At 47.0% G+C, this 27369-nt stretch overlaps 2 protein-coding genes across 2 annotated transcripts in view; both read left to right on the top strand.

The window, feature by feature from the left end:
- The first annotated feature begins 3268 nt into the window (after positions 1-3268).
- LOC122374720 (trypsin-3-like) lies at positions 3269-11201 on the top strand. The gene is made up of 8 exons (XM_043353647.1): positions 3269-3470; positions 6704-6753; positions 7203-7358; positions 7442-7560; positions 8705-8810; positions 9010-9178; positions 10131-10327; positions 10834-11201. The coding sequence occupies exons 1-8, from the start codon at positions 3377-3379 to the stop codon at positions 11041-11043; spliced, it is 1101 nt and encodes a 366-aa protein (XP_043209582.1). The 5' UTR covers positions 3269-3376; the 3' UTR covers positions 11044-11201.
- Positions 11202-17595: 6394 nt separating this feature from the next.
- LOC122374705 (hemocyte protein-glutamine gamma-glutamyltransferase-like) overlaps positions 17596-27369 on the top strand; it is a 70848-nt gene continuing 61074 nt past the window's right edge. The window contains exon 1 of the mRNA XM_043353627.1: positions 17596-17711. The gene's annotated coding sequence lies outside the window, so the exon portion shown is untranslated. The remainder of the gene's footprint in view (positions 17712-27369) is intronic.

Genomic DNA, 27369 nt, shown 5'->3' with positions numbered 1-27369 from the left:
CCATGAAGTATGACGTCACAGGAAGGTCACAATGGTCAAATTGCACCGGTTTACAATGACAAATATTTTATTACATAAAAGTGACTCTTATCACGTAAAAAGGAGGCCATCGTTCATATTTAGTTTTAGTCTTTCAAATGGCTATATCTCTGACAGTTTAGATATATTTTATTGATTTCTTGCATGTGTAAGGGCAGTAAGTGTTCTCTGACACTTATTCCGTTTTTAGATTTTCTTTCACTTTCAAAAAATATCTCAAGAATGCTAAATTTTGGGTTAAAAAATCTCCAGATCTTGACATGTAGGTATATTTTGGAAATTTCAAGACAATCATTTTGTTTACAATGCTTTTTACCTACGGTTAAATGTTTACCTACGGTTAAATGTTTGAGTCTTTAGCTTGAAAGTCTCATATTCTGCGATTTTTCTCCGTGAACAACTTTTTCAACCAAAAATGACCGAACATGAACTCAGTTTGAACTCAATAACTCGTGACCTGAGATGACCTAGGACCTATTGTTTTTTTTCAGGAGTTGCGTGCAATTGATATCCAAAGAGGTACTGTAAACGGCGAGTCGAAATTCCCAACCGTTTTTGAGTTATCTGCGAAAAACACATTGGACTTTTCGTCTCCCCCCCCCAAAAAAGGGTCGCGGGTTAATACTAGTATGTTTGATTCGGCACCTTTTTATGTGACACATTTTCTGCACCCTCAAAACTGTAGGTTTGACAGCTCTTCCTCAACACTTTTTTTTCAAAAATGTTATAACTACCTTGTGTCATTTTGACGTAACTTGCCGCCAACCTATTAAAGCTTTTTAATAGTCACAAAATGAGAAATAGATTTCCGCTGGGGTCTTAACCCGCGCCCCGCTGGGGTCTGCCGAGTAACGCGCCCTGCGGGGGGGGCAATTTGCCCCTCCCCCCCCCCAGATCTCGAGAGCCATGCTACATAGCGACAAGCGGCAAACGGTATTGGATAGCCCCAACAGGGAACTACCTTGTAACCCAATTTTATTGACCTAGATCAAACCGATGACGTCACAGGTCAGGTCAAATGTCGAATTTTCACCGTTTACAGGCATTTCAAGAAATGCGTTGTAAAATCGAGTAAAATGCATTTAAATGAAAATCATTGATGGGGAAATGTTCGTCAAACACATGTTTTGCTATTTGAGGTCGCTGATACCGGGTCAGGTCACAGAGGTCAGGTCACTGGGGGTCACAATATGAAAATGTCATGTGATGCATGTTTTATGGTCCATTTTATATGCCAGATACGATTATGTTGGTCAAGCATCCTTTGGGGTCAGTTTATATTATGTTCCGGTGAAGGAATTTGCGGCCCTGGTGGCGCAGTCGGTTAGGGCGTCGACCCGCGGTGCGGGCGGTGCCGGATTCGGGTTCGATTCCCGGTTCCGCCCGTTCCGCGGGCGTCGTCCCCGGCTGTGTCACCAGGTGTGGGGTAGGCTCCCACTTCAGCCGTAGCCTGGGGGGTGGGGGAACGAGGGCCAGGAGGAGGAGGAGCCCTCCTGTAAATGGGCCATAAGTGCCCGTTGGAGGGAGGCCTGAATAAAAAAAAAAATAAAAATAAAAAAAGGGTCAGGTCAAGGTAAGGTCAAATTAGGTCAAATTTCAAATTTGATATTTTTGCATTAAGTGGGTATTTATTCGATGCAGCTCGTCACGGGGAGTTCAATGATGGTTTTTGTTTTGCGCTACGTCATCTAGAATTGCTACAAACTGAGTGCAAAAATATGACGTCATCAATTTTGAACAGTTTTTTTGCTCTAACTTGGCCAAAAAAGGAGGTATCGATCTAAAATTTGGTATGGATATAGAAGAGTGCAGGAAATATCACATATATTCCGTTTTTTCGAAATTCGGAAAGTGTTAGGATTTTTTAGGTTTTTCTAAAAAAAACAATTTTTTGAATTTATGGGGGCAAAATCCCAAAATTTTGAACATCTGAGGTAGCAGTTATGTAGCGCTGTTTTTTTTCTACATGACCATATAAAGAACTTTGAAATTGCTTGGTAACTGTAGCTTTTGTGAGCGTTTCAATATTTCATGTTTTTTGCTCATTTTTGCTCGAATATGACCTCAGTTTGACCTCAATAGCTCCTGACCTAAGGTGACCTAAGATTTGAAATTTTGTGTGAAGGTGTCAAATTGATGCCCGGGAAGGTACAGAAAATTTGGTGCCGCTGCGCGCCGCCGTGTTCTTGCTATTCAGGAAACACCACAGGGAGGGGGGGGGGGCAAATTGCCCCCCCCCCCAGCGGGGCGAGGGTTAAAGGTTTGGTAACGATATGTGATTATATGTAGTACTTTAGGAGATATCGACAGAAAGAGAGAGGGGCCGTTTCTGTTGCCCCGGGGCGTGGGTTAAGATGTTGATTTCATGTCCATAATGGGTCAAACCCAGCTAGGCTACGCAGTCCGTCGAAGGCGGTCATGCTGCACACAGAAAAATATTAACACCGTTAGCGGTGTAATTGCACTGTACATATGTGAGCACTTGAGGAAAGTTAATTTAGTCCCTTCCCCGCTTAAATTACTCGCGCTTCCAAATGAACACCAGGAAGAAGGTAATAGAACACTGTTAGGAGGGTTGGGTGTTTTGCTACATGTAGTAAAACACCCAACCCTCCTAACAGTGTTCTATTACCTTCTTCCTGGTGTTCATTTGGAAGCGCGAGTAATTTAAGCGGGGAAGGGACTAAATTAACTTTCCTCAAGTGCTCAGATATGTACTGTGCAATTACACCGCTAACGGTGTCAATATTTTTCTGTGTGTGTATATCTGTTTTCTTTATAATTCCTGTACTACCTGTCCACAATTGATGAGGAATGCCGCGAAGGGAAGACCTACAGCAACATTGGTAAGGATTTCCTCCATTGCTCTTGGTGATAGTGTAGCAATGGAAAAAGACAGCGGGCAATACTAAATCCAGGTGACGGAGCTGACACCAACTACCCATCAAGGTGAGGGGGAGGGGGGAGCGGCTGTTCCCGATTCGGCCGACAGTGGGGGGAGGGTCAGCTCACAGCCGGCGGACTCCGGGCAGAGGAGGGGTAGGCACTAGGCAGGTGATCCCCGGTTTGGCCGCTGTGAACAATGTTCGGTGAGAGAGGGTGACGGAGAGGAGCCGAGGGAGTGACCGAGGGATGACCCGGGGGAGCAGAGGGGGTGACCGAGGGGACAGAGTGGGCGGGGCCACACGCCGGGCCGAGCTGACGAGTCTGGGTCGGTTTGAACGGTCGGTTGTCGGCTGTAGCGGGGCCAGCGGTCAACAGGCGCCTCTCGCACTGTCAGAGCTGGGAATACAGTGCACACGTGCTGTATACAGTGCGCACAGAGACGGGTTCCGTTATGGGCAGCGGTAACCTCCACTGGCCGGTGGTGCTGCTCGGTGTGGCTGTGGGTTTTCTGGTGGCACCGCGCACGCTCTCTGCTGCCGGACTCGGTAAGTGGAGACGGTAACTGGGACGGTAACTGGGACGGAAACTGAGACGGTAACTGGGACGGTTATTGGGACGGTAACTGGGAAGGTAACTGAGACTGGGATGGTAGCTGGGACGATTACTGGGACGGTAACTAGGATGGTAACTGGGACGGTAACTGGGACGGTAACTGGGACGGTAACTGAGACGGTAACTGAGACGGTTACTGGGATGGTAACTGGGATGGTAACTGGGATGGTAACTGGGATGGTAACTGGGATGGTAACTGAAACGGTAACTGAGACGGCAACTGGGATGGTAACTGGGACGGCAACTGGGATGGTAACTGGGACGGTAACTGGGATGGTAACTGAGACGGTAACTGAGACGGTTACTGGGACGGTTACTGGGACGGTAACTGGGACGGAAACTGAGACGGTAACTGGGACGGTTATTGGGACGGTAACTGGGAAGGTAACTGAGACTGGGATGGTAACTGGGACGATTACTGGGACGGTAACTAGTTAGGATGGTAACTGGGACGGTAACTGAGACGGTAAGTGGGACGGTAACTGGGACGGTTATTGGGACGGTAACTGAGGCCGACTGTCAGCACGACAGTGCACCTGTGTGTAACTATGTGTGCAAAGACGCGCTAAATTTGCTCAACCGTGAATCTCTCGAGAGAACTCGTCAGCGGGGGATCGACCTTACATCAGCCAACTATGTGAAAGTGATTACCGTGCAGATTTTTGCCTTTATGATAGGTAGAGGCAGGTATGCTTACTGGTATCATATAAAATGCACTTTAAACATGCTTTTACACATCATTTAATTTTGAACGTTAGCGTCAACTTTTCAAAAACTTAAGCTATGTTATTACATACTTATTTGGTATGTATTACATACCAAATACAATTATTTGAACATCTTAAATACTGCAGCATGACTACAGCTTTAGAAAAAATTTGTTTTCTTAGCGATGTTTCAATAGTTATGTGTATCAATAGTTATAGTTCAATAGTTATCTTTGTGCAATTCACACGTACATATTTAGCTCCTTTGATGCTTGAAGGACGTCAATGTTCTTTCTTATACATATACGCAAAACGATTAACCTTCGCCCTACCACCCTGTCGCGTTTTTTGCGTGTGAATAAAAAACCGCGGCGCATAGCGCCGCGCCACTTGGGTTAGCTTTTGGTACATCAATTTTGGACAATGTGTGAAATTGTTGACCCCAGGTCATGTCAGGTCAGGTCACCAGGTCAAGTTAACTGACTAAGCCTAAAAAAGTTAGCAATCCTGTCCAGCCTGCAGTGTTTGTCAAAAAGGTTTTAAACTTGGTGGATTGCATGCTGTTATGGGCGCCTACAATTTGTATATCTCGGATTTTTTATATCCATGACCTAAGGTCAGGTCAGTGGCGTGACCTTTCCATTACAAGTCAATGGAGAAAAATGACAATGCCTTTAGATCCGTGTGTACGCATAGGAACAGTCCAAATATTTCAGAATTACAATGATTTAGACCACTCGTGATGACCAAGGTGTATTTTTTTGCTGATAGCCTCTAGAAAGGTCATCCGAGGTCATTTGAGGCTACAAACAGTTTTTTTTGCCAATAACTCGCGATTGGAAAGAGGTAGAACGCTGGGGATGGTCTCATTGTGTTTGTCTTGTTGAGACGCATCGACTGATCAGGGCTGGTAAAAAAGCAAATTGCGTCCCCGACCAAAAAATGAGAGCGAAAAATGACCCCGACCTTTTTACGATTCATGTATGCAGGCTGCATGCAACTACGATGCGCGTTTCCTTAGGTTTCATTTCTACATTATTTTTTTACGAGCAGTCATATGTACTAAATTGCTTATCAGACTCGCGCTTCGAAATTTCCAGTTTGTTAATTACATGTCACGGCATCACTCGGTCAGCGGGTAGCGTAACAGACGAAGAACCCGGAAAGGGTAGGGGGCGCTGCGATCGTCAAACAGATGCAATAGGTGTCGCTATTGTATCGGTAGCTCACAACGACGACGGCTAGAAACTATCGACCCCGCATGAATTTACCATGTCCAACCGGTTCGACCCCGGTTCTGAATCTAGTCGTTTGTCTAGTCGTATAGCTGGCTACAACTGGTCGTCAATCAACCCCGCTTGAAATAGCACAGCCGACAGCGGGGTCGGTGTCTAAGCGTCTGTTAGTATGTGTTTGATCATCTAGTTTGATCTAGTTTTCGTTAGCAACTGTCGACGGTAGTTTTGCTGTTAACGGAAGTGAGTTGTGGCTACTAATTGTTCATAACCATGCTGTAGGTATGAATTAGGTATAGGGGCTTTTTATGTCCTTGTTAAAGGGGATATACGTTGTGGATTCAATGATATCTTTTACTTGCGTTTAGTTCCTGCTTTATTTGAAAGTTATTTATTACTGTAAAAGTTTACTAAATGTGGTAATTTTGACCCCGGGTACTTGAACTTTTACTGGTACTGTGTCCCCGACGACGTCAATAGGACATAACACTTTACCAGCCTTGCGACTGATATGCAACATGACCTTTTCCGGTCAGGTCATGACCTTGACCTGAGGTCAAATTTTCAAGTTGATCATTCAAGGTCAAATTATAGTTCATTCGACGCGTCTCGGCGAGAGGAACACGATTCTGCCAATAGAAATGTCGTGGCTTTTTGAAGTCGAAAGTTATTGTCGAAAAACACTTTTCGTAAAAAACAGCTATTTTTGGAGTTTTTGCCCTCTGGAGGCTAAACCGTTGACCTGAGGTCAATTTTGATTATGACCTTATCAAAAGAAGAGTTCAAAAGCTATCGATTGCTTTCATGCGTTTTTAGCTACCATAGTTCCTGAGATAGCGGCATGTTTTCTGAAAAACATAATGACAATTGGCAAATTTTGACCTTTGATGACCTCTGGTGACCCCAATATTGCTCTAAGGTGAAAAATGACTGAAATACTTTCAAACGTACGCATTGAGAGCTATCGACTGCTTTTTACCGCGTCTTTCTAGCCCTCTTAGTTTTTTTAGTTAGAGGTGGGTGGTAACATATGCCCCCCCCCCCCCCCCCCCACTAGGGCGAAGTTGGCTGAGACCGCCACTGGGGCGCGGGTTAATTGGCGCTAGGCTTATCTGTAGAACAGCTTTTGATCGTATCGCTTTCTTGCCATATAGCCATGCATTGTTGTCACATTTCATAATGACATATCGACTCAAAGCACTAACGCCGCTGGCCATATTTCAGACCGTTTCGTCCAAGGTACATCGATCAAAGCTTCTGTCTTTTCCAATGACGTAAGTACTTACATACCCAAAAACGTTGGTTTGCTGCGAAGTGCTAACTATTGTATTTGGCCTATAGCAGCGGCTCGAGGTGAATAGAACTCTAAAGATGAGCATTTGATTTGTTAGCTGCGTTAAAATTGAAACGGATGGATTCAGAGGCAACATGCAAAAGTTTCCTAAATAGATTTTGCATGAAAACTACCGCCAATCACTCTCGTGAATTGTCAATTGTTAGCTGCACCTAGCAGCGAGTTTTCTTCAGTTATCAACGCATTTCACAATTCAACATTGCCTATATAGAAACTACTGCTGCTTATATCCACGAAACACTGTACATATAGAGTCTTGTAATCTATAAATTTTGCCAAATACACTATGCACATTACCAACTGCTATCGGGTCCTCGAAAGTTCCGTCCGCTGACCGCTGCTGGCACCCCCCCCCCCTCCCCGCTACAGGACGACCCGGCCCCGTCTCGAGGGGGACGGCTGACGGCGGCCGGGGACCATCCGTTCGGCGGCCGGCAGACGCAGGCCATTTTCGGGGGTCGTCCGGCCACCTACGACCCGGACGTGCCTTACGGCCAACGCCAGCGCTCCAAGTGGCCCTGGATGGTAAGGGTATAGTACTAAGAGCGGGCCGGCTGCGTTCAGAGGTGAGTTCCCGGCTGATATCTGTCACTTCTCTGTGTGTGCAGGCCATGCTGCGAGCCCGTACGAAAGCCGTCTTCAGAGTGCACGTCTGCGGCGGCTCGGTGGTCGACTCCCGACACATTCTAACGGCAGCCCACTGTATGGATGAAAGCCGCATCAAACGGTCAGTGGTTCATCAGTTACTCAATAAATGAGTAGGTAGTTATGTTGAGGATTATCAATAGACAGGTGTGACATATTATAGTGCATGTATGGCCTAAACTTTTGAATTCATTTTAAAAGGGAAAAACGCAAGAAATTACCCTTTTAAAATGTTTTTCCCTTTTAAATTAATTCAAAAGTTTAGGCCATACATGCACTATAAGGTAGTTATGTACCGGGACAGCCAACCACTCCAGTATGCAATGTCAGTGCGAGCTCAGTTTAAATCAGGTCCAGGTTTCAGAGATCAGGTCAGGCTACACTTCAAATTTCCAAGCTCATCATTCCGAGGAGTAATCCAGAGATCGCGGACCTATTATCTATTCATGCTGAACCAGTGACTTGCTGGCAGGGGGGGGGGGGCGTTAAACTCACGCAAAATCTACTCGCTCTCTTCAATATTTGGATCAATTTTCTAAATTTTTCTTTAAAAAAAAATGAATTCGGGTACTTTCTCGTGATAAGTTCATGCATCGTCACGATGCATGAACTATTTTTTACCAAAAACGCACTTTTAGGTAATGATAAATGGGTGTCACAATAGACTTCTAGCCTAAAAGTGTTCATGAATATATGTCATAACTCATATGCCGCGAATGCCGAATTTGATTTTCGGGGGTTGGCTCTTACCCAAGTGACCTGATCTCGACTCTGACATTGCGCTTAACCCGCGCCCGACTTGGGGTCCTGGATTTCCACGCCCTGCTGGGGGGGGGTGTTTGAACACTCCCCCCCCCCTTATAACTCGGCTCCTGGACCAGGTAGCGATACGCGGAAGGCGGCGTTCGAAAGAGCGCCAAAAATAATGACGAAATCACTTGGTCACTTTTTGATCAGGTCAAAGGTCAGGTCTCCAGCGGTCATTGAAGGCAAAATGTCGCCGATTTTCAGGTCGAATGTCGACAATTTCCAGGAAGCCAATGCATAACTCGGGAACCAATATAGAGCTAAAGCGCCGCGGAAAAGCGCATTCGATAGCCCAGATTCTGTCGCGGGCTAAATATATTCTGTAGACTTACGTGCTTATTAACTGCTATGGAAATTGCTCATCTAAATAAATCGATTACCTATATGATGGACATCGTGCTGCTTTGTTGATGTTGCAGGGACTCCCTTCGGGTCCGACTGGGGGAGTATGATTCATCCACCTTCATCGAAGGAAACCACACAGAATATGACGTCGAGCGCATTATATTGCACCCTAACTATGAAGTAAGTAACGATTCGACCGACTGATCTAATATGGGACGAATTCTTAGACAGCATGTCTTATATACGTTTATGAAAGTTGCGTGTACATACATATATCTGTATAGTGTATGAAAAGCATACGTTATGTTCTCGAAGCAAGCTATGTTCTGTTCGCGGTGCGGTTTTCTGACCTCTCTGTGTTCCCTGCCCGGCGGAGCAGGCAGGTGTGCTGAACTACGACATCGCGCTGCTGCGTCTCAGCCGGGAGATCGCCTTCTCTTCGTCGGTGTGCACCATTCCGCTGCCGGACGGTCCCAGTGGAGACCTGGCCGGAAAGACGGTCACCGTCGCCGGCTGGGGCATCACTGAGCGGACCCTCAGCTACCAGCGTGGGTCACACAGGCAGCGGAAGGGATTTACGACTACCTGTGTGGGTCGCAGAGGCAGGGGGAGGGCTGCAGCCTGTAACGCTCAGAAGCTTGTCCGTAAACCTCTGGTATTTACGTTCGTAACCATTGCCCCCTTTCATAAAAGGGCGTAAAATACTACTGCCGTAGTTTTTCATCCATGCTGCTGCATTTTACGCCCGAACGTTTTCATAAAACAAATGCGGAAAGAACCAAATGGTGTTACCGATTATGGTTTAGTTAATAAATGTAGTAAAATAGGTATAGTTCTGCAGGGCAAACGGAAACATACAAGTGGCGCAGAATGCGCCCACTACTGCTACCTTCTAGTGACAATTTGGTTTCTACCCTTATAGTGCTGATATTCCAGCTAGTGATATTGCAGATAAATTACATGTATCTTTATAGCATAACTGGCCGTTTTGTGCATATAGAATTATGCATGCTGTTTTTACAGTTTACTTGAAAGTAAATCCATTTAAAACTGTCAGAAATCAAGCAAAAAGATCGGCTGTCACATGAGATTTTAAGCATGGAGCGCGTCTATGAGCTCCATGCTGTGCTGGCCGGCTTGTACCTACCAGTTGGTGACCGGCTGCCCCTGTTCCCCCAGACTCGAGGTGACCGGCTGCCCCTGTTCCCCCAGACTCGAGGTGACCGGCTGCCCCTGTTCCCCCAGACTCGAGGTGACCGGCTGACCCTGTTTCCCCATACTCGATGTGACCGGCTGCCCCTGTTCCCCCAGACTCGAGGCGACCGGCTGTCCCCGTTCCCCCAGACGCGAGGTGACTCTCGAGGTGACTGGCTGTCCCTGTTCCCCCAGGCTCGAGGTGACCGGCTGTCTCTGCTCCCCCAGACGTTCCCCCAGACTCGAGGTGACCGGCTGCCCCTGTTCCCCCATGCTCGAGGTGACCGGCTGCCCCTGTTCCCCCAGTCTCGAACAGCGTGCTGAGCGAGCTCAACATGACGGCAGTCAGTGCCAGCGACTGCCGCGATAAGATCCAGCTGGCTCTGGCTGGTGGAGATGTGCCCACACAGTCACAGATAGAGTTGGACATTTTCAGCGGCGGCTTCAGGAAAGACGACCATCTCTGCGCCGTTCCCAAGGAAAATGGCCAGGGCATCTGCTTCGTAAGTTGTAGTAGGTACGAGTGAGTGTCTTAGAGCTCTATCTTCGTTTGTCTATTTGTGCAACCGTCTGCCTTCTCTCTCTCTCTCTCTCTCTCTCTCTCTCTCTCTCTCTCTCTCTCTCTCTCTCTCTCTCTCTCTCTCTCTCTCTCTCTCTCTCTCTCTCTCTCTCTCTCTCTCTCTCTCTCTCTCTCTCTCTCTCTCTCTCTCTCTCTCTCTCTCTCTCTCTCTCTCTCTCTCTCTCTCTCTCTCTCTCTCTCTCTCTCTCTCTCTCTCTCTCTCTCTCCTCTCTCTCTCTCCTCTCTCTCTCTCTCCTCTCTCTCTCTCTCTCTCTCTCTCTCTCTCTCTCTCTCTCTCTCTATCTCTCTCTCTCTCTCTCCACTTTGCTATTCATTTTTGACACGGAATACTTTATTGATGTTTCGTTTCTCTAGCTATGCTAGCATGTGCCGTTGTTGGTTTCATCACTCATTACCGCTAAACTTATTGTATACACTAAACTCCGGCAGGGCGACTCTGGGAGCCCGCTGCTCGAGTTTGGTCAGTTCCGGGTGGTCGGCGTCGTCTCGAGCGCCTTCGGTGACTGCGGCTACCCGTGGGTGCCGGAGCTGTACACCAGGGTCAGCGCCTTCCTGGACTGGATCAGGAACGCCACGGCCATACCGGGCCAGGAGACAAAGACGCACCACTGCCAGAACCCCTTCGTCGCGGCCGACTAATGCAGACACACCGGGAACTGACACGGGTACCAGATATGGCCGATCTGGCGCCAAAGCTCTCAACGCCCATTCCAAGAGCACCATGCTTGTTCTGAAATGTACGGTCAGTTTATGCACTGGGTTATGGACGAAAATAAAGAGCAACTGCGTATATCCACGCCTCCTGTTTTTCTCTGTTGTTGACAACACAATCAACTGGCGGCGCAGAGCTCGTCATGTTTGTTATCAATAATTCAAATAGCTCAGCAAAACGTCTTTGGGTTTGTGCGACGGTCAAGTGAGCGCAATGTTGACTGGTGAGTCACGCTCACGACCTTGGATGAATGACACATAACTCAGTCACCATTGCCCTATTTCGGGATGCCCGTCACTACATATACCCATGGTCTCTGAATGCCCACCCAGGCAGATCCTTCACGGACATCATATTTTATGGTATCGAAATGCATGGGGTTGACATCCGCATGGTCTCTGCCAACGCCGCACGTTCACGGCAACGGGGCGGGCTCAGTAGTTGCGGCCCAAGCCAAGCCAATTGCACTGCAGCTCAACTTTTTTTCTCACCCAGTGGCCCTAACATGTTGGGGAAGCGGGGGGAACACCGCCACTGTGGGAAACACCGGCACCCCATCTGGCGGCGAAAGTATGAACTATAAAGTGTAAAAATCCGTTATTTCCTATTAACTGCACGAAGGTAAGCGTCTTCTGATTTGTGTTCCGGTGTTTCAGTGTAATCGAAGCTCATTGTGGGCATTTAAAGAAAAATGCACATTCTCTTATAAAAATTCGATGAGTTGGGAGCACTTTTGAACGGTCTTTAGAGACTCATTTTGATTTACTTGATTACATCGAAAAATAACTGATCGGCTTTGTCCAGTAAGATAGGTTTGCTTGAACCGTGTAGTACATTCTTGCCGCTGGCGATTTTTGCTTGTGATCACTTATTGGGGAACACCGCCACCCCGTGGCGGTGTTACCCCAATTGAGGTTGCGGTGTTTCCTGTTCGTTGCGTGATAAGTGATGAAATTCCAAAGACACGCTTTATTTATGTTCGTAGATGTTCCTAAGTCGGGAATAAGCAGCTTATTTGACTTTTTACTTTATATTTTTCATGCATCCCGACCAAGCACTTGCCAGCAGTATAAAACTGGCAAACAGCTGATGAACCTATACCTATTTAGGTGTCCATTACCGATTATTTGCGAAAATTACCACTTACCGACAGGAAACTCATTGCACGCGATCTCTGAACAATTAAAAGCTTTCGTAGGGATGGGTTGGGTTAACATCAACACCGGTGGCGGGGTTACCCACACAATTTGTATAGGCGGCAAATATGCAAGGTATTTTTATTTTTTAAAAGTCTTGATACATGAAAACCTTTTAGGAGCATGCAAAATAAGTACCTAAAACACGTGAGCAAATGTTTAACCCGCGCACCGACGGGGGTCTGCGCCAACTTAGTACCGACGGGGGGGGCGGATGACCGCCCCCCCCCTGAGATCTCGAGAACGAAGCAAGATAGCGACAAGCGGTAAACGGCATCGGATACGCACGGACAAGGTCTACAATTTTTACTAAGGTCATTTTCGGGTCAGGTCAAAGATGACGTCACAGGGGTCGAAAAAGTCAAAATGGCGGCGCTAGATATGGAGAGGGTTTTTCTAGAATAACTTTCGAAGTAGTCAAGATAGGAACAAACTAAGGGCATCATCGTGATCCTCTCGTCAATCCGCATCGAATGATATATATGTTGACCTCGAAAGGTCAAGGTCAAAGGTTGACCTCAGGTCACGTGACCTCGAGGTCATCATGTATATCATTCGATGCGTCTTGACGAGCTGAACACAATGAGACCATCCGCGCGGCTATATCTTGTTCCTGTAAGGAGTTATTGGCAAAAAACCTTTGGTGACCTTTGATGACGTCACATGACCTTACAGCTGCCCAACAGCAAAACAGACCTCAAGGTAGTGAAGGTTGATCGTATGTGAAGTCATGTATGGTATATGGGGCCATTCTGACCCGTTTTAGTGGTAAAAACAGGGAGTTGATTTTTCCCCCATTGACTTATAATGGGGAGGTCGCGAAATTGACCTGACCTTAGGTCACCGACATCAAAATTCCGAGATATACAAATTGTAGCTACTAATGACCTAATAACATCCTGCGACTCTCAAAGGCCTCCGACATCTACTGTAGCTCTGGCACGGTGACAAAGTTGCAAAAAAGTGACTTGAGGTTGGGTCATTCAAAGTGACCTGGTGACCTGACCTTGAAAGTTAGGAGGTTCAAACTTGCACACCATGTGTAAAATTGATGAGAGAATAGTCATACCAAATTTCGCGGCGCTACGCGCCGCGGTTTTCCCGCTATCCGCGAAAAACCTCAGGGGGGGCGGATATCCGCCCCCCCCCGTCGGTGCGCGGGTTAAATATTGTAACCAAGACAATAACTACCAAGAGACTTCACACATATTCTCTCATTTTGGCGAAAAGCTTAGGGGGGCGGTGTTACCCCCGCTTCCCCTTCTAAATATGAGTAGACCCAAGTGGCCTCAAATAGCAAAACTAATTCGAAGTGGAGTCAGCAGTCAAAAAGTACGGAGTCCATATTGGGTCACACAAGAAACTTATTACGAAGAGCTCACTTCACACTACACAGTAAAAAGCATGACGATGGTTCAAGCTGGGTGTCATCGGGTGCCTTTCGTGACGGGCAGGACGTTCAGTTGTCGCAGAGTATACCGTTCAATTAGATGTAAAACCGCTAGCAGTGAGTCATGTCCGTTCCTCTTCCCATGCTCGGCACTTCGAGAACCAATAGCATATGTGAGGGTTTTTTTCTGGCACAAACGATCCTCTATTTTCATTATGTACGTTATAAGGCATATCGTTCCGCTGAGCGAATCCACGAATTAATACAAATAATGCTTCAAGCTTGATATATCTACATAGTGGTTCATGCAAGGATTAGCCGTTTGTATAGCGTGAGAGGCACTGGTCCTCAGCTGCGTGTGACAAAAACTGGCTGCTTGCCGTCCTGGGTTACGGGTAGCCACCGTGACCGACCCACGGCCCGCATAAAACGCCGCCTAGCCGAGCAGACGGGCAGTGTGGTCGCAGTGCTCCCACGGTAACCAGACTGAGGACTGAAGAGGCTACGCGGTAACAATGAAAAAGGTCAGATCTTCGGTTTCGAAGTTATCTGGGCAAGCCCTATCTGGGCAAAAGAGGCATTGTACAATGTACATCTCCCTGTTTTTTTTTCGCGATTGTTTGGAACGCGGGATGTTAACTGAAATCTGGGTTATCTATTTAACTCTTGATTCAAGTTAGATCTTTTGATAGGTACAAAAGTTGGTATGTACTTACATACCAACCGCACTTCTCAGGTCGGATCAGGTCACTGAACTATTATGACGTCCTATACCTAATGTTAACCCTCGCCCTGGCAGGGGGGGTCGATGCGACCCCCCCCCCTTAGGTTTATCGAAGATAGCGTAAAAACGGCGGCGCACAGCGCCGCCAAATTTAGCACAGCCTATGGGGCAACCTTTTTACATATGATCAGGTCCGGATGACCTTGGGTCAGGTCACCAGGTCAGAAAAACCGGTACAAGGTCATGGTCAAATTTCAATTTTCTTTTTGCACCAGTTCAACTCACAGTTTTCGACTGATTTCCTTCAAACTTTCTGGATGTGCTAAGTTCACCGAGTTATATTACATATAGTTCGGGTTTTTTGAGGTCACGGACCTGAGGTCAGTTAGAGGTCATTGCGTCGTAATGTTAAGCCTATGGGAAAATACTAAATTCGGAAAATAGGTATCCTACTTGAGATATCCGCTTCGTTCTATCGCTTTTGTGCTTTGAAACCACAGTACTTAACAGCAGGTCACTTGGTGCTTCTTTGTTTGGTGTACTTATCCATGGGTCAGGTCAAATGAGGTCAACTGAGGCCAAATGACGTTTTTGCCAATAACTTGGCACATAATGACGCTAGAGCTAAAAAAAAATGGTGTCATTGTGTTCCTGGTGATCAATCGAATCGAATGATATGCGATATGATGCAATTTGGTTAATTTGAACTTAATTAATTAATTAAAGTTTACTTAAAAATTAAGAAAAAACTTTAAGTACACTTAAGCAAGCTAAAAAGTATATCATTCGACGCGCCTTGACGTGCTGAGTTCACTGGTGCTTTTCTTTTTGCTCTATCTGAATTAGACCAAAAGTTAGGTAATAGGTATACTTAACCCTCGCCCTGGCATGAGGGCATTTTTCATAACACGGCCTGGCAGGGGGGGTCGATGCGACCCCCCCTCGCGATTGGCTCCTATGGCACCTAGAAACACCAAATTTGGTAGGTAGGTGAACCCCCTGGAGTTCTCGCCCCTGTGCAAATTTGGTTGCTCTAGGTCAATATTTAGGGGGGTTTTGGGGGGTACAAATGTAAAAATTTCGCTAAAAACAGGTCAAAAGTTTTTCGCTTATAACTTTTGATCTAATTAAGATAAAGCAAAAGAAAAGCACCAGTGAACTCAGCACGTCAAGGCGCGTCGAATGATATACATTTTAGCTTGCTTAAGTGTGCTTAAAGTTTTTCTTAAATTTTAAGTAAACTTAAATTAATAAATTAAGTTAAAGTTAACCAAATTGCATCATATCGCATATCATTCGATTCGGCTGATCACCAGGAACACAATGATACCGTTTTTTAAGCTCTAGCGTCATTATGTGCCAAGTTATTGGCAAAAACGTCATTTGACCTCAGTTGACCTCATTTGACCTGACCCATGGATAAGTACACCAAACAAAGAAGCACCAAGTGACCTGCTGTTAAGTACTGTGGTTTCAAAGCACAAAAGTGATAGAACGAAGCGGATATCTCCGGTATTTTCCGAATTTAGTATTTTCCCATAGGCTTAACATTACGACGTAATGACCTCTAACTGACCTCAGGTCAGTGACCTCGAAAAACCCGAACTATATGTTATACAACTCGGTGAACTTAGCACATCCTGAAAGTTTGAAGGAAATCAGTGCAAAACTGTGAGTTGGACAGGTGCAAAAAGAAAATTGAAATTTGACCATGACCTTGTACCGGTTTTTCTGACCTGGTGACCTGACCCAAGGTCACCCTGAACTGAAATTTTCAGGTCATATGTAAAAAGGTTGCCCCATAAGCTGTGCCAAATTTGGCGGCGCTGCGCGCCGCCGTTTTTACGCTATCTTCGAAAAACCTTAGGGGGGGGGGTCGCATCGACCCCCCCCCCCCTGCCAGGGCGAGGGTTAAAGGGACCCTCCCACCTTAACATTAGTTTTGAGTTGAGATAGCCAAGTTTGCGGCCAGGCTCAGAAACCACCATTTATCCTGGTCGCAACCCCCGCAGCTTTATGGTGTTCAAGAAATTTCTTCCCTTTACTTGCAGGGTGGGACCAGCGTGGTCCCTATCTCTTAACCATTACGGGAATCTGATGACGTCATCAGACTGTCGAACGTCCGTTAAATATTTGACTAAAACGTTTTGTAGCACGCGGTGGTATATGCTGCTTTGCGCGCAACAAATGCCGCACTTTCAAATAAAGTCGCTAGGAACAGCGGCCGATTCCAAAAAGTAAACAAAAGTAAAAGTCTAATATCTTGAAAACCGGTGAATATTTTTCGATGAAATTTGGTAGATATTCGTTTTTGCTCTTTCTGAACCGAGCGACATCACTTTCATGCCAATTCATTAACTTTTTTGAAGGTGGGAGGGTCCCTTTAAGCGAAAAACTTTTGACCTGTTTTTAGCAATTTTTTTACATTTATACCCCCCCAAAACCCCCCTTTGACCCAGAGCAACCAAATTTGCACAGGGGCGAGAACTTTAGGGGGCCCACCTACCTACCAAATTTGGTGTTTCTAGGTGCCATAGGAGCCCATCGCCCCCCTGCCAGGCCGTGTTATGAAAAATGCCCTGCCAGGGCGAGGGATAAAGGATAACGATCAACGGTTAGCGTATTTTCATCGCAACGTGGGCAGAGAAACAAATAAAATTAGGCATTCATAACCACCTCGGACTTCACCCTATTCCTAGAAAACTGCACAGGGTGAGGTCCATCAGTTTTGAATTTCGACATAATGGCAACAGTTATGCCCTATTAATCCAGCCTGCAAAGCGTTTTATCGTGCTTTCCGAAATGATATATCTGAGGTCATTCTATTCTTTTGGCGGCTGCAGCCCCGTCACAAATAATATCGGTCCCACTTACATCCCTCTCGGTTACTAATGTCTCGTTTATCCTCTGCACTGGTGAAGCATTTGTAGCACCATTCCAGCCATCCAAAATCACCCGGCACCGCTGCACCCTCAATTTGCCTCGTCTTGCACCCCATCGCGCATGACTGGTAGGCCTATTTGCGGCGCCTGGCGCGACAGTCAAGCGGACAAACCTTCCTCGAAGTGCCGCCGGCGCGACAGGCCCTCCGGGGCTGCTCCGGGGTCCGCCGGGGGGTCGGGGGGTCTGGGGGGGGGGCGCCACCGTCGCGGCCCGCGCGCCCCCTGGCGGGGAGGCTCAGCCAGGGGACGGAGCTGGGCGGTAGGAGACGGACTGTATAAATAGTGCCGGCGCGGCGACCGGGTGACTTTCAGAGTGGTGACCGACGGCAGACCGTCGTGACCGGTGAGTCGGGACCTGGGGCATGGGGGACCTCGTGAATGGCTGATCAAACACCGGTCTGATAGCTGAGCACAAAATCTGCCTGCTTTGCTTTTGATCTATTCGGATTTTCATATTTTTTCCATGAATAATGGGTATTCGTCGCGAAAGTAGGTATGTCATAACCCTGTTCATGGTTCAGGAATCAGGCTCACTTCGCCGAATGGCGAACAAGGATGGCAATTGGCAAGGTCTGGTCTGGGCTGCGGACGTAAATTACCCTGGCTGAAATGAACACCTGGGCTCAGATCCCTGGAAGGATTTTTGCCCCGTTTCATCATTTTTCAGACCTCAAACCAGCCAACTAAGTAGCCAACTTATCAGTCGGAGAAATTTCCGGCAGCTGCCAACCGGTAGGTATATTTAGGAGCCGTGGTGTTCATAAAACAATGCTGTGCGTTCGGGCTCCGTTACAACATTCATCGTGTACGGTTCGATCACTTATGGACTTAATATTACTTCAATAATTTGATGGTAACCGACAAATCGTATATGTAACGGAAGTTGGCACAGATTCAGCACAGGTTCAGCACAGCACAGATTCGGTAGGGGGAAAAAAGGCCACGGTAGAGGGAAACCTTTATGACCCGTTTTCCCCTAGAAATGACGTCACAAGGAGGTAAAAATGGGTATCAATCGAAAGCTCTCGTTTACCCAGACACAGTCCTGCAGGAAAATTTCACTTTTTCCCCATAGGAAAGTTTGTACGGGAAAATCAAAATTTTGGGTCAATGGGGGGTCCCCCCGATTTCGTTCAAAATCGGCACACAGGTGCCCCACCACCAGCCGAGAAACTTTCCCCAAAACGGTCCCCGTTGCATTGACGTTTAAGGCCCGTAAAGCCCCCTAGACTCGTAAAATATCCGTAAAATCGCCTTTGTACGGACAAAAAAGTGGTGCTATGGTAAAAATGGGTATCAATCGAAAGCTCTCGGTTACCCAGACACAGTCCTGCAGGAAAATTTCACTTTTTCCCCATAGGAAAGTTTTTACGGGAAAATCAAAATTTTGGGTCAATGGGGGGTCCCCCCCGATTTCGTTCAAAATCGGCACACAGGTGCCCCACCACCAGCCGAGAAACTTTCCCCAAAACGGTCCCCGTTGCATTGACGTTTAAGGCCCGTAAAGCCCCCTAGACTCGTAAAATATCCGTAAAATCGCCTTTGTACGGACAAAAAAGTGGTGCTATGGTAAAAATGGGTATCAATCGAAAGCTCTCGGTTACCCAGACACAGTCCTGCAGGAAAATTTCACTTTTTCCCCATAGGAAAGTTTGTAAGGGAAAATCAAAATTTTGGGTCAATGGGGGGTCCCCCCCGATTTCGTTCAAAATCGGCACACAGGTGCCCCACCACCAGCCGAGAAACTTTCCCCAAAACGGTCCCCGTTGCATTGACGTTTAAGGCCCGTAAAGCCCCCTAGACTCGTAAAATATCCGTAAAATCGCCTTTGTACGGACAAAAAAGTGGTGCTATGGTAAAAATGGGTATCAATCGAAAGCTCTCGGTTACCCAGACACAGTCCTGCAGGAAAATTTCACTTTTTCCCCATAGGAAAGTTTTTACGGGAAAATCAAAATTTTGGGTCAATGGGGGGTCCCCCCCCGATTTCGTTCAAAATCGGCACACAGGTGCCCCACCACCAGCCGAGAAACTTTCCCCAAAACGGTCCCCGTTGCATTGACGTTTAAGGCCCGTAAAGCCCCCTAGACTCGTAAAATATCCGTAAAATCGCCTTTGTACGGACAAAAAAGTGGTGCTATGGTAAAAATGGGTATCAATCGAAAGCTCTCGGTTACCCAGACACAGTCCTGCAGGAAAATTTCACTTTTTCCCCATAGGAAAGTTTTTACGGGAAAATCAAAATTTTGGGTCAAAGGGGGGTCCCCCCCGATTTCGTTCAAAATCGGCACACAGGTGCCCCACCACCAGCCGAGAAACTTTCCCCAAAACGGTCCCCGTTGCATTGACCCGTAAGGCCCGTAAAGCCCCCTAGACTCGTAAAATATCCGTAAAATCGCCTTTGTACGGACAAAAAAGTGGTGCTATGGTAAAAATGGGTATCAATCGAAAGCTCTCGTTTACCCAGACACAGTCCTGCAGAAAAATTTCACTTTTTCCCCATAGGAAAGTTTTTACGGGAAAATCAAAATTTTGGGTCAATGGGGGTCCCCCCCGATTTCGTTCAAAATCGGCACACAGGTGCCCCACCACCAGCCGAGAAACTTTCCCCAAAACGGTCCCCGTTGCATTGACGTTTAAGGCCCGTAAAGCCCCCTAGACTCGTAAAATATCCGTAAAATCGCCTTTGTACGGACAAAAAAGTGGTGCTATGGTAAAAATGGGTATCAATCGAAAGCTCTTGTTTACCCAGACACAGTCCTGCAGGAAAATTTCACTTTTTCCCCATAGGAAAGTTTGTACGGGAAAATCAAAATTTTGGGTCAATAGGGGGTCCCCCCCGATTTCGTTCAAAATCGGCACACAGGTGCCCCACCACCAGCCGAGAAACTTTCCCCAAAACGGTCCCCGTTGCATTGACGTTTAAGGCCCGTAAAGCCCCCTAGACTCGTAAAATATCCGTAAAATCGCCTTTGTACGGACAAAAAAGTGGTGCTATGGTAAAAAATGGGTATCAATCGAAAGCTCTCGGTTACCCAGACACAGTCCTGCAGGAAAATTTCACTTTTTCCCCATAGGAAAGTTTTTACGGGAAAATCAAAATTTTGGGTCAATGGGGGTCCCCCCCGATTTCGTTCAAAATCGGCACACAGGTGCCCCACCACCAGCCGAGAAACTTTCCCCAAAACGGTCCCCGTTGCATTGACGTTTAAGGCCCGTAAAGCCCCCTAGACTCGTAAAATATCCGTAAAATCGCCTTTGTACGGACAAAAAAGTGGTGCTATGGTAAAAATGGGTATCAATCGAAAGCTCTCGTTTACCCAGACACAGTCCTGCAGGAAAATTTCACTTTTTCCCCATAGGAAAGTTTTTACGGGAAAATCAAAATTTTGGGTCAATGGGGGGTCCCCCCCGATTTCGTTCAAAATCGGCACACAGGTGCCCCACCACCAGCCGAGAAACTTTCCCCAAAACGGTCCCCGTTGCATTGACGTTTAAGGCCCGTAAAGCCCCCTAGACTCGTAAAATATCCGTAAAATCGCCTTTGTACGGACAAAAAAGTGGTGCTATGGTAAAAATGGGTATCAATCGAAAGCTCTCGGTTACCCAGACACAGTCCTGCAGGAAAATTTCACTTTTTCCCCATAGGAAAGTTTGTAAGGGAAAATCAAAATTTTGGGTCAATGGGGGGTCCCCCCCCGATTTCGTTCAAAATCGGCACACAGGTGCCCCACCACCAGCCGAGAAACTTTCCCCAAAACGGTCCCCGTTGCATTGACGTTTAAGGCCCGTAAAGCCCCCTAGACTCGTAAAATATCCGTAAAATCGCCTTTGTACGGACAACAAAGTGGTGCTATGGTAAAAATGGGTATCAATCGAAAGCTCTCGGTTACCCAGACACAGTCCTGCAGGAAAATTTCACTTTTTCCCCATAGGAAAGTTTTTACGGGAAAATCAAAATTTTGGGTCAAGGGGGGGTCCCCCCCGATTTCGTTCAAAATCGGCACACAGGTGCCCCACCACCAGCCGAGAAACTTTCCCCAAAACGGTCCCCGTTGCATTGACGTTTAAGGCCCGTAAAGCCCCCTAGACTCGTAAAATATCCGTAAAATCGCCTTTGTACGGACAAAAAAGTGGTGCTATGGTAAAAATGGGTATCAATCGAAAGCTCTCGGTTACCCAGACACAGTCCTGCAGGAAAATTTCACTTTTTCCCCATAGGAAAGTTTGTAAGGGAAAATCAAAATTTTGGGTCAATGGGGGGTCCCCCCCGATTTCGTTCAAAATCGGCACACAGGTGCCCCACCACCAGCCGAGAAACTTTCCCCAAAACGGTCCCCGTTGCATTGACGTTTAAGGCCCGTAAAGCCCCCTAGACTCGTAAAATATCCGTAAAATCGCCTTTGTACGGACAAAAAAGTGGTGCTATGGTAAAAATGGGTATCAATCGAAAGCTCTCGGTTACCCAGACACAGTCCTGCAGGAAAATTTCACTTTTTTCCCATAGGAAAGTTTTTACGGGAAAATCAAAATTTTGGGTCAATGGGGGGTCCCCCCCGATTTCGTTCAAAATCGGCACACAGGTGCCCCACCACCAGCCGAGAAACTTTCCCCAAAACGGTCCCCGTTGCATTGACGTTTAAGGCCCGTAAAGCCCCCTAGACTCGTAAAATATCCGTAAAATCGCCTTTGTACGGACAAAAAAGTGGTGCTATGGTAAAAATGGGTATCAATCGAAAGCTCTCGTTTACCCAGACACAGTCCTGCAGAAAAATTTCACTTTTTCCCCATAGGAAAGTTTTTACGGGAAAATCAAAATTTTGGGTCAATGGGGGGTCCCCCCCGATTTCGTTCAAAATCGGCACACAGGTGCCCCACCACCAGCCGAGAAACTTTCCCCAAAACGGTCCCCGTTGCATTGACGTTTAAGGCCCGTAAAGCCCCCTAGACTCGTAAAATATCCGTAAAATCGCCTTTGTACGGACAAAAAAGTGGTGCTATGGTAAAAATGGGTATCAATCGAAAGCTCTCGGTTACCCAGACACAGTCCTGCAGGAAAATTTCACTTTTACTCCATAGGAAAGTTTTTACGGGAAAATCAAAATTTTGGGTCAATGGGGGGTCCCCCCGATTTCGTTCAAAATCGGCACACAGGTGCCCCACCACCAGCCGAGAAACTTTCCCCAAAACGGTCCCCGTTGCATTGACGTTTAACCCTCGCCCGTATAGGGGGGGGGGGTCGAACGGACCCCCCCCATGGTTTTTCGCGAATAACTCGCGTAAAAACCGGCCGATCGCAACGAAACTTTCAGTACCCTCGCGTTGATCAATTTTACACCCACCCTGAAAATTTCATGACCCTGACCCCAATGACCTTTGACCTGTGACCTACTTTTCGAGACCATGTTTGGCCGGAATCGCGATTCGGCGTATGTCGGCTCGCATTAGCCGCGCGTTTGCAGTCTTTTCGTGGTTTCAAGCGTTCAAACATGTGATATGATGTTGCCCCCATGCATTAGGGTGGGTGTCAAGGTCATCTGAAGGTCAGGTCAGGTCATTGACCTTTGGTGACCTCGGTTCACTTTTTCGAGTTTTACATGTTTCTAGGCCAGTTTTTTTTAGCTGAATTCGAATTTAGTAACCATATGAACGTTTACGAAGTAGTTTTGGTACCTTCGTAACATGTTACGAAGCTGTCAGAGGCGGTTGACACCTACTAGGAATACCCGGCAGGACCCCTACTGGTTGACCTGACCTGACCTGACCCGACCTGGACTAAATGCATAAAGACATCATCTGTGATCAAAACTAACATGATATTCGTGATCGGCGCCCCGAAAACCCCCATAGCAGCCACACTTTACGACGTTTTAACAGGTCCCGATTTTCCCGACTTTTGGGTCATTGACCTGACCTGCAAGGTCAACCAATGACCTAGGACCTTAAAATTAGGTATCATCGGCTTCCTCTCGTGACGGGCAACACGCTCGTTTTTTCCGCGAAGCTCTAGCTCGATCAGGGGCGAAACGGCAAGGGGGGGTCCAACGGACCCCCCCCCCCCCCTTATACGTTCGCGGCTGGAAAAACACTAATACGGGCGAGGGTTAAGGCCCGTAAAGCCCCCTAGACCCGTAAAATATCCGTAAAATCGCCTTTGTACGGACAAAAAAGTGGTGCTATGGTAAAAATGGGTATCAATCGAAAGCTCTCGGTTACCCAGACACAGTCCTGCAGGAAAATTTCACTTTTTCCCCATAGGAAAGTTTTTACGGGAAAATCAAAATTTTGGGTCAATGGGGGGTCCCCCCCGATTTCGTTCAAAATCGGCACACAGGTGCCCCACCACCAGCCGAGAAACTTTCCCCAAAACGGTCCCCGTTGCATTGACGTTTAAGGCCCGTAAAGCCCCCTAGACTCGTAAAATATCCGTAAAATCGCCTTTGTACGGACAAAAAAGTGGTGCTATGGTAAAAATGGGTATCAATCGAAAGCTCTCGGTTACCCAGACACAGTCCTGCAGGAAAATTTCACTTTTTCCCCATAGGAAAGTTTGTACGGGAAAATCAAAATTTTGGGTCAATAGGGGGTCCCCCCCGATTTCGTTCAAAATCGGCACACAGGTGCCCCACCACCAGCCGAGAAACTTTCCCCAAAACGGTCCCCGTTGCATTGACGTTTAAGGCCCGTAAAGCCCCCTAGACTCGTAAAATATCCGTAAAATCGCCTTTGTACGGACAAAAAAGTGGTGCTATGGTAAAAATGGGTATCAATCGAAAGCTCTCGGTTACCCAGACACAGTCCTGCAGGAAAATTTCACTTTTTCCCCATAGGAAAGTTTTTACGGGAAAATCAAAATTTTGGGTCAAAGGGGGGTCCCCCCCGATTTCGTTCAAAATCGGCACACAGGTGCCCCACCACCAGCCGAGAAACTTTCCCCAAAACGGTCCCCGTTGCATTGACCCGTAAGGCCCGTAAAGCCCCCTAGACTCGTAAAATATCCGTAAAATCGCCTTTGTACGGACAAAAAAGTGGTGCTATGGTAAAAATGGGTATCAATCGAAAGCTCTCGTTTACCCAGACACAGTCCTGCAGAAAAATTTCACTTTTTCCCCATAGGAAAGTTTTTACGGGAAAATCAAAATTTTGGGTCAATGGGGGTCCCCCCCGATTTCGTTCAAAATCGGCACACAGGTGCCCCACCACCAGCCGAGAAACTTTCCCCAAAACGGTCCCCGTTGCATTGACGTTTAAGGCCCGTAAAGCCCCCTAGACTCGTAAAATATCCGTAAAATCGCCTTTGTACGGACAAAAAAGTGGTGCTATGGTAAAAATGGGTATCAATCGAAAGCTCTTGTTTACCTAGACACAGTCCTGCAGGAAAATTTCACTTTTTCCCCATAGGAAAGTTTGTACGGGAAAATCAAAATTTTGGGTCAATAGGGGGTCCCCCCCGATTTCGTTCAAAATCGGCACACAGGTGCCCCACCACCAGCCGAGAAACTTTCCCCAAAACGGTCCCCGTTGCATTGACGTTTAAGGCCCGTAAAGCCCCCTAGACTCGTAAAATATCCGTAAAATCGCCTTTGTACGGACAAAAAAGTGGTGCTATGGTAAAAAATGGGTATCAATCGAAAGCTCTCGGTTACCCAGACACAGTCCTGCAGGAAAATTTCACTTTTTCCCCATAGGAAAGTTTTTACGGGAAAATCAAAATTTTGGGTCAATGGGGGGTCCCCCCCGATTTCGTTCAAAATCGGCACACAGGTGCCCCACCACCAGCCGAGAAACTTTCCCCAAAACGGTCCCCGTTGCATTGACGTTTAAGGCCCGTAAAGCCCCCTAGACTCGTAAAATATCCGTAAAATCGCCTTTGTACGGACAAAAAAGTGGTGCTATGGTAAAAATGGGTATCAATCGAAAGCTCTCGTTTACCCAGACACAGTCCTGCAGGAAAATTTCACTTTTTCCCCATAGGAAAGTTTTTACGGGAAAATCAAAATTTTGGGTCAATGGGGGGTCCCCCCCGATTTCGTTCAAAATCGGCACACAGGTGCCCCACCACCAGCCGAGAAACTTTCCCCAAAACGGTCCCCGTTGCATTGACGTTTAAGGCCCGTAAAGCCCCCTAGACTCGTAAAATATCCGTAAAATCGCCTTTGTACGGACAAAAAAGTGGTGCTATGGTAAAAATGGGTATCAATCGAAAGCTCTCGGTTACCCAGACACAGTCCTGCAGGAAAATTTCACTTTTTCCCCATAGGAAAGTTTGTAAGGGAAAATCAAAATTTTGGGTCAATGGGGGGTCCCCCCCCGATTTCGTTCAAAATCGGCACACAGGTGCCCCACCACCAGCCGAGAAACTTTCCCCAAAACGGTCCCCGTTGCATTGACGTTTAAGGCCCGTAAAGCCCCCTAGACTCGTAAAATATCCGTAAAATCGCCTTTGTACGGACAACAAAGTGGTGCTATGGTAAAAATGGGTATCAATCGAAAGCTCTCGGTTACCCAGACACAGTCCTGCAGGAAAATTTCACTTTTTCCCCATAGGAAAGTTTTTACGGGAAAATCAAAATTTTGGGTCAAGGGGGGGTCCCCCCCGATTTCGTTCAAAATCGGCACACAGGTGCCCCACCACCAGCCGAGAAACTTTCCCCAAAACGGTCCCCGTTGCATTGACGTTTAAGGCCCGTAAAGCCCCCTAGACTCGTAAAATATCCGTAAAATCGCCTTTGTACGGACAAAAAAGTGGTGCTATGGTAAAAATGGGTATCAATCGAAAGCTCTCGGTTACCCAGACACAGTCCTGCAGGAAAATTTCACTTTTACTCCATAGGAAAGTTTTTACGGGAAAATCAAAATTTTGGGTCAATGGGGGGTCCCCCCCGATTTCGTTCAAAATCGGCACACAGGTGCCCCACCACCAGCCGAGAAACTTTCCCCAAAACGGTCCCCGTTGCATTGACGTTTAAGGCCCGTAAAGCCCCCTAGACTCGTAAAATATCCGTAAAATCGCCTTTGTACGGACAAAAAAGTGGTGCTATGGTAAAAATGGGTATCAATCGAAAGCTCTCGGTTACCCAGACACAGTCCTGCAGGAAAATTTCACTTTTTCCCCATAGGAAAGTTTTTACGGGAAAATCAAAATTTTGGGTCAATGGGGGGTCCCCCCTGATTTCGTTCAAAATCGGCACACAGGTGCCCCACCACCAGCCGAAAAACTTTCCCCAAAACGGTCCCCGTTGCATTGACGTTTAAGGCCCGTAAAGCCCCCTAGACTCGTAAAATATCCGTAAAATCGCCTTTGTACGGACAAAAAAAGTGGTGCTATGGTAAAAATGGGTATCAATCGAAAGCTCTCGGTTACCCAGACACAGTCCTGCAGGAAAATTTCACTTTTTCCCCATAGGAAAGTTTTTAAGGGAAAATCAAAATTTTGGGTCAATGGGGGGTCCCCCCCGGTTTCGTTCAAAATCGGCACACAGGTGCCCCACCACCAGCCGAGAAACTTTCCCCAAAACGGTCCCCGTTGCATTGACGTTTAAGGCCCGTAAAGCCCCCTAGACTCGTAAAATATCCGTAAAATCGCCTTTGTACGGACAAAAAAGTGGTGCTATGGTAAAAATGGGTATCAATCGAAAGCTCTCGGTTACCCAGACACAGTCCTGCAGGAAAATTTCACTTTTACTCCATAGGAAAGTTTTTACGGGAAAATCAAAATTTTGGGTCAATGGGGGGTCCCCCCGATTTCGTTCAAGATCGGCACACAGGTGCCCCACCACCAGCCGAGAAACTTTCCCCAAAACGGTCCCCGTTGCATTGACGTTTAACCCTCGCCCGTATAGGGGGGGGGGTCGAACGGACCCCCCCCCCATGGTTTTTCGCGAATAACTCGCGTAAAAACCGGCCGATCGCAACGAAACTTTCAGTACCCTCGCGTTGATCAATTTTACACCCACCCTGAAAATTTCATGACCCTGACCCCAATGACCTTTGACCTGTGA

The sequence above is a fragment of the Amphibalanus amphitrite genome, unplaced genomic scaffold, assembly GCF_019059575.1.
Source record: "Amphibalanus amphitrite isolate SeventyFive unplaced genomic scaffold, NRLGWU_Aamphi_draft 000040F_arrow, whole genome shotgun sequence".
In the NCBI taxonomy this organism is placed as follows: Eukaryota; Metazoa; Arthropoda; class Thecostraca; order Balanomorpha; family Balanidae; genus Amphibalanus; species Amphibalanus amphitrite.
Note: the sequence above shows the minus strand (reverse complement) of the source record. Positions and strands in the feature narration are given on the sequence as shown.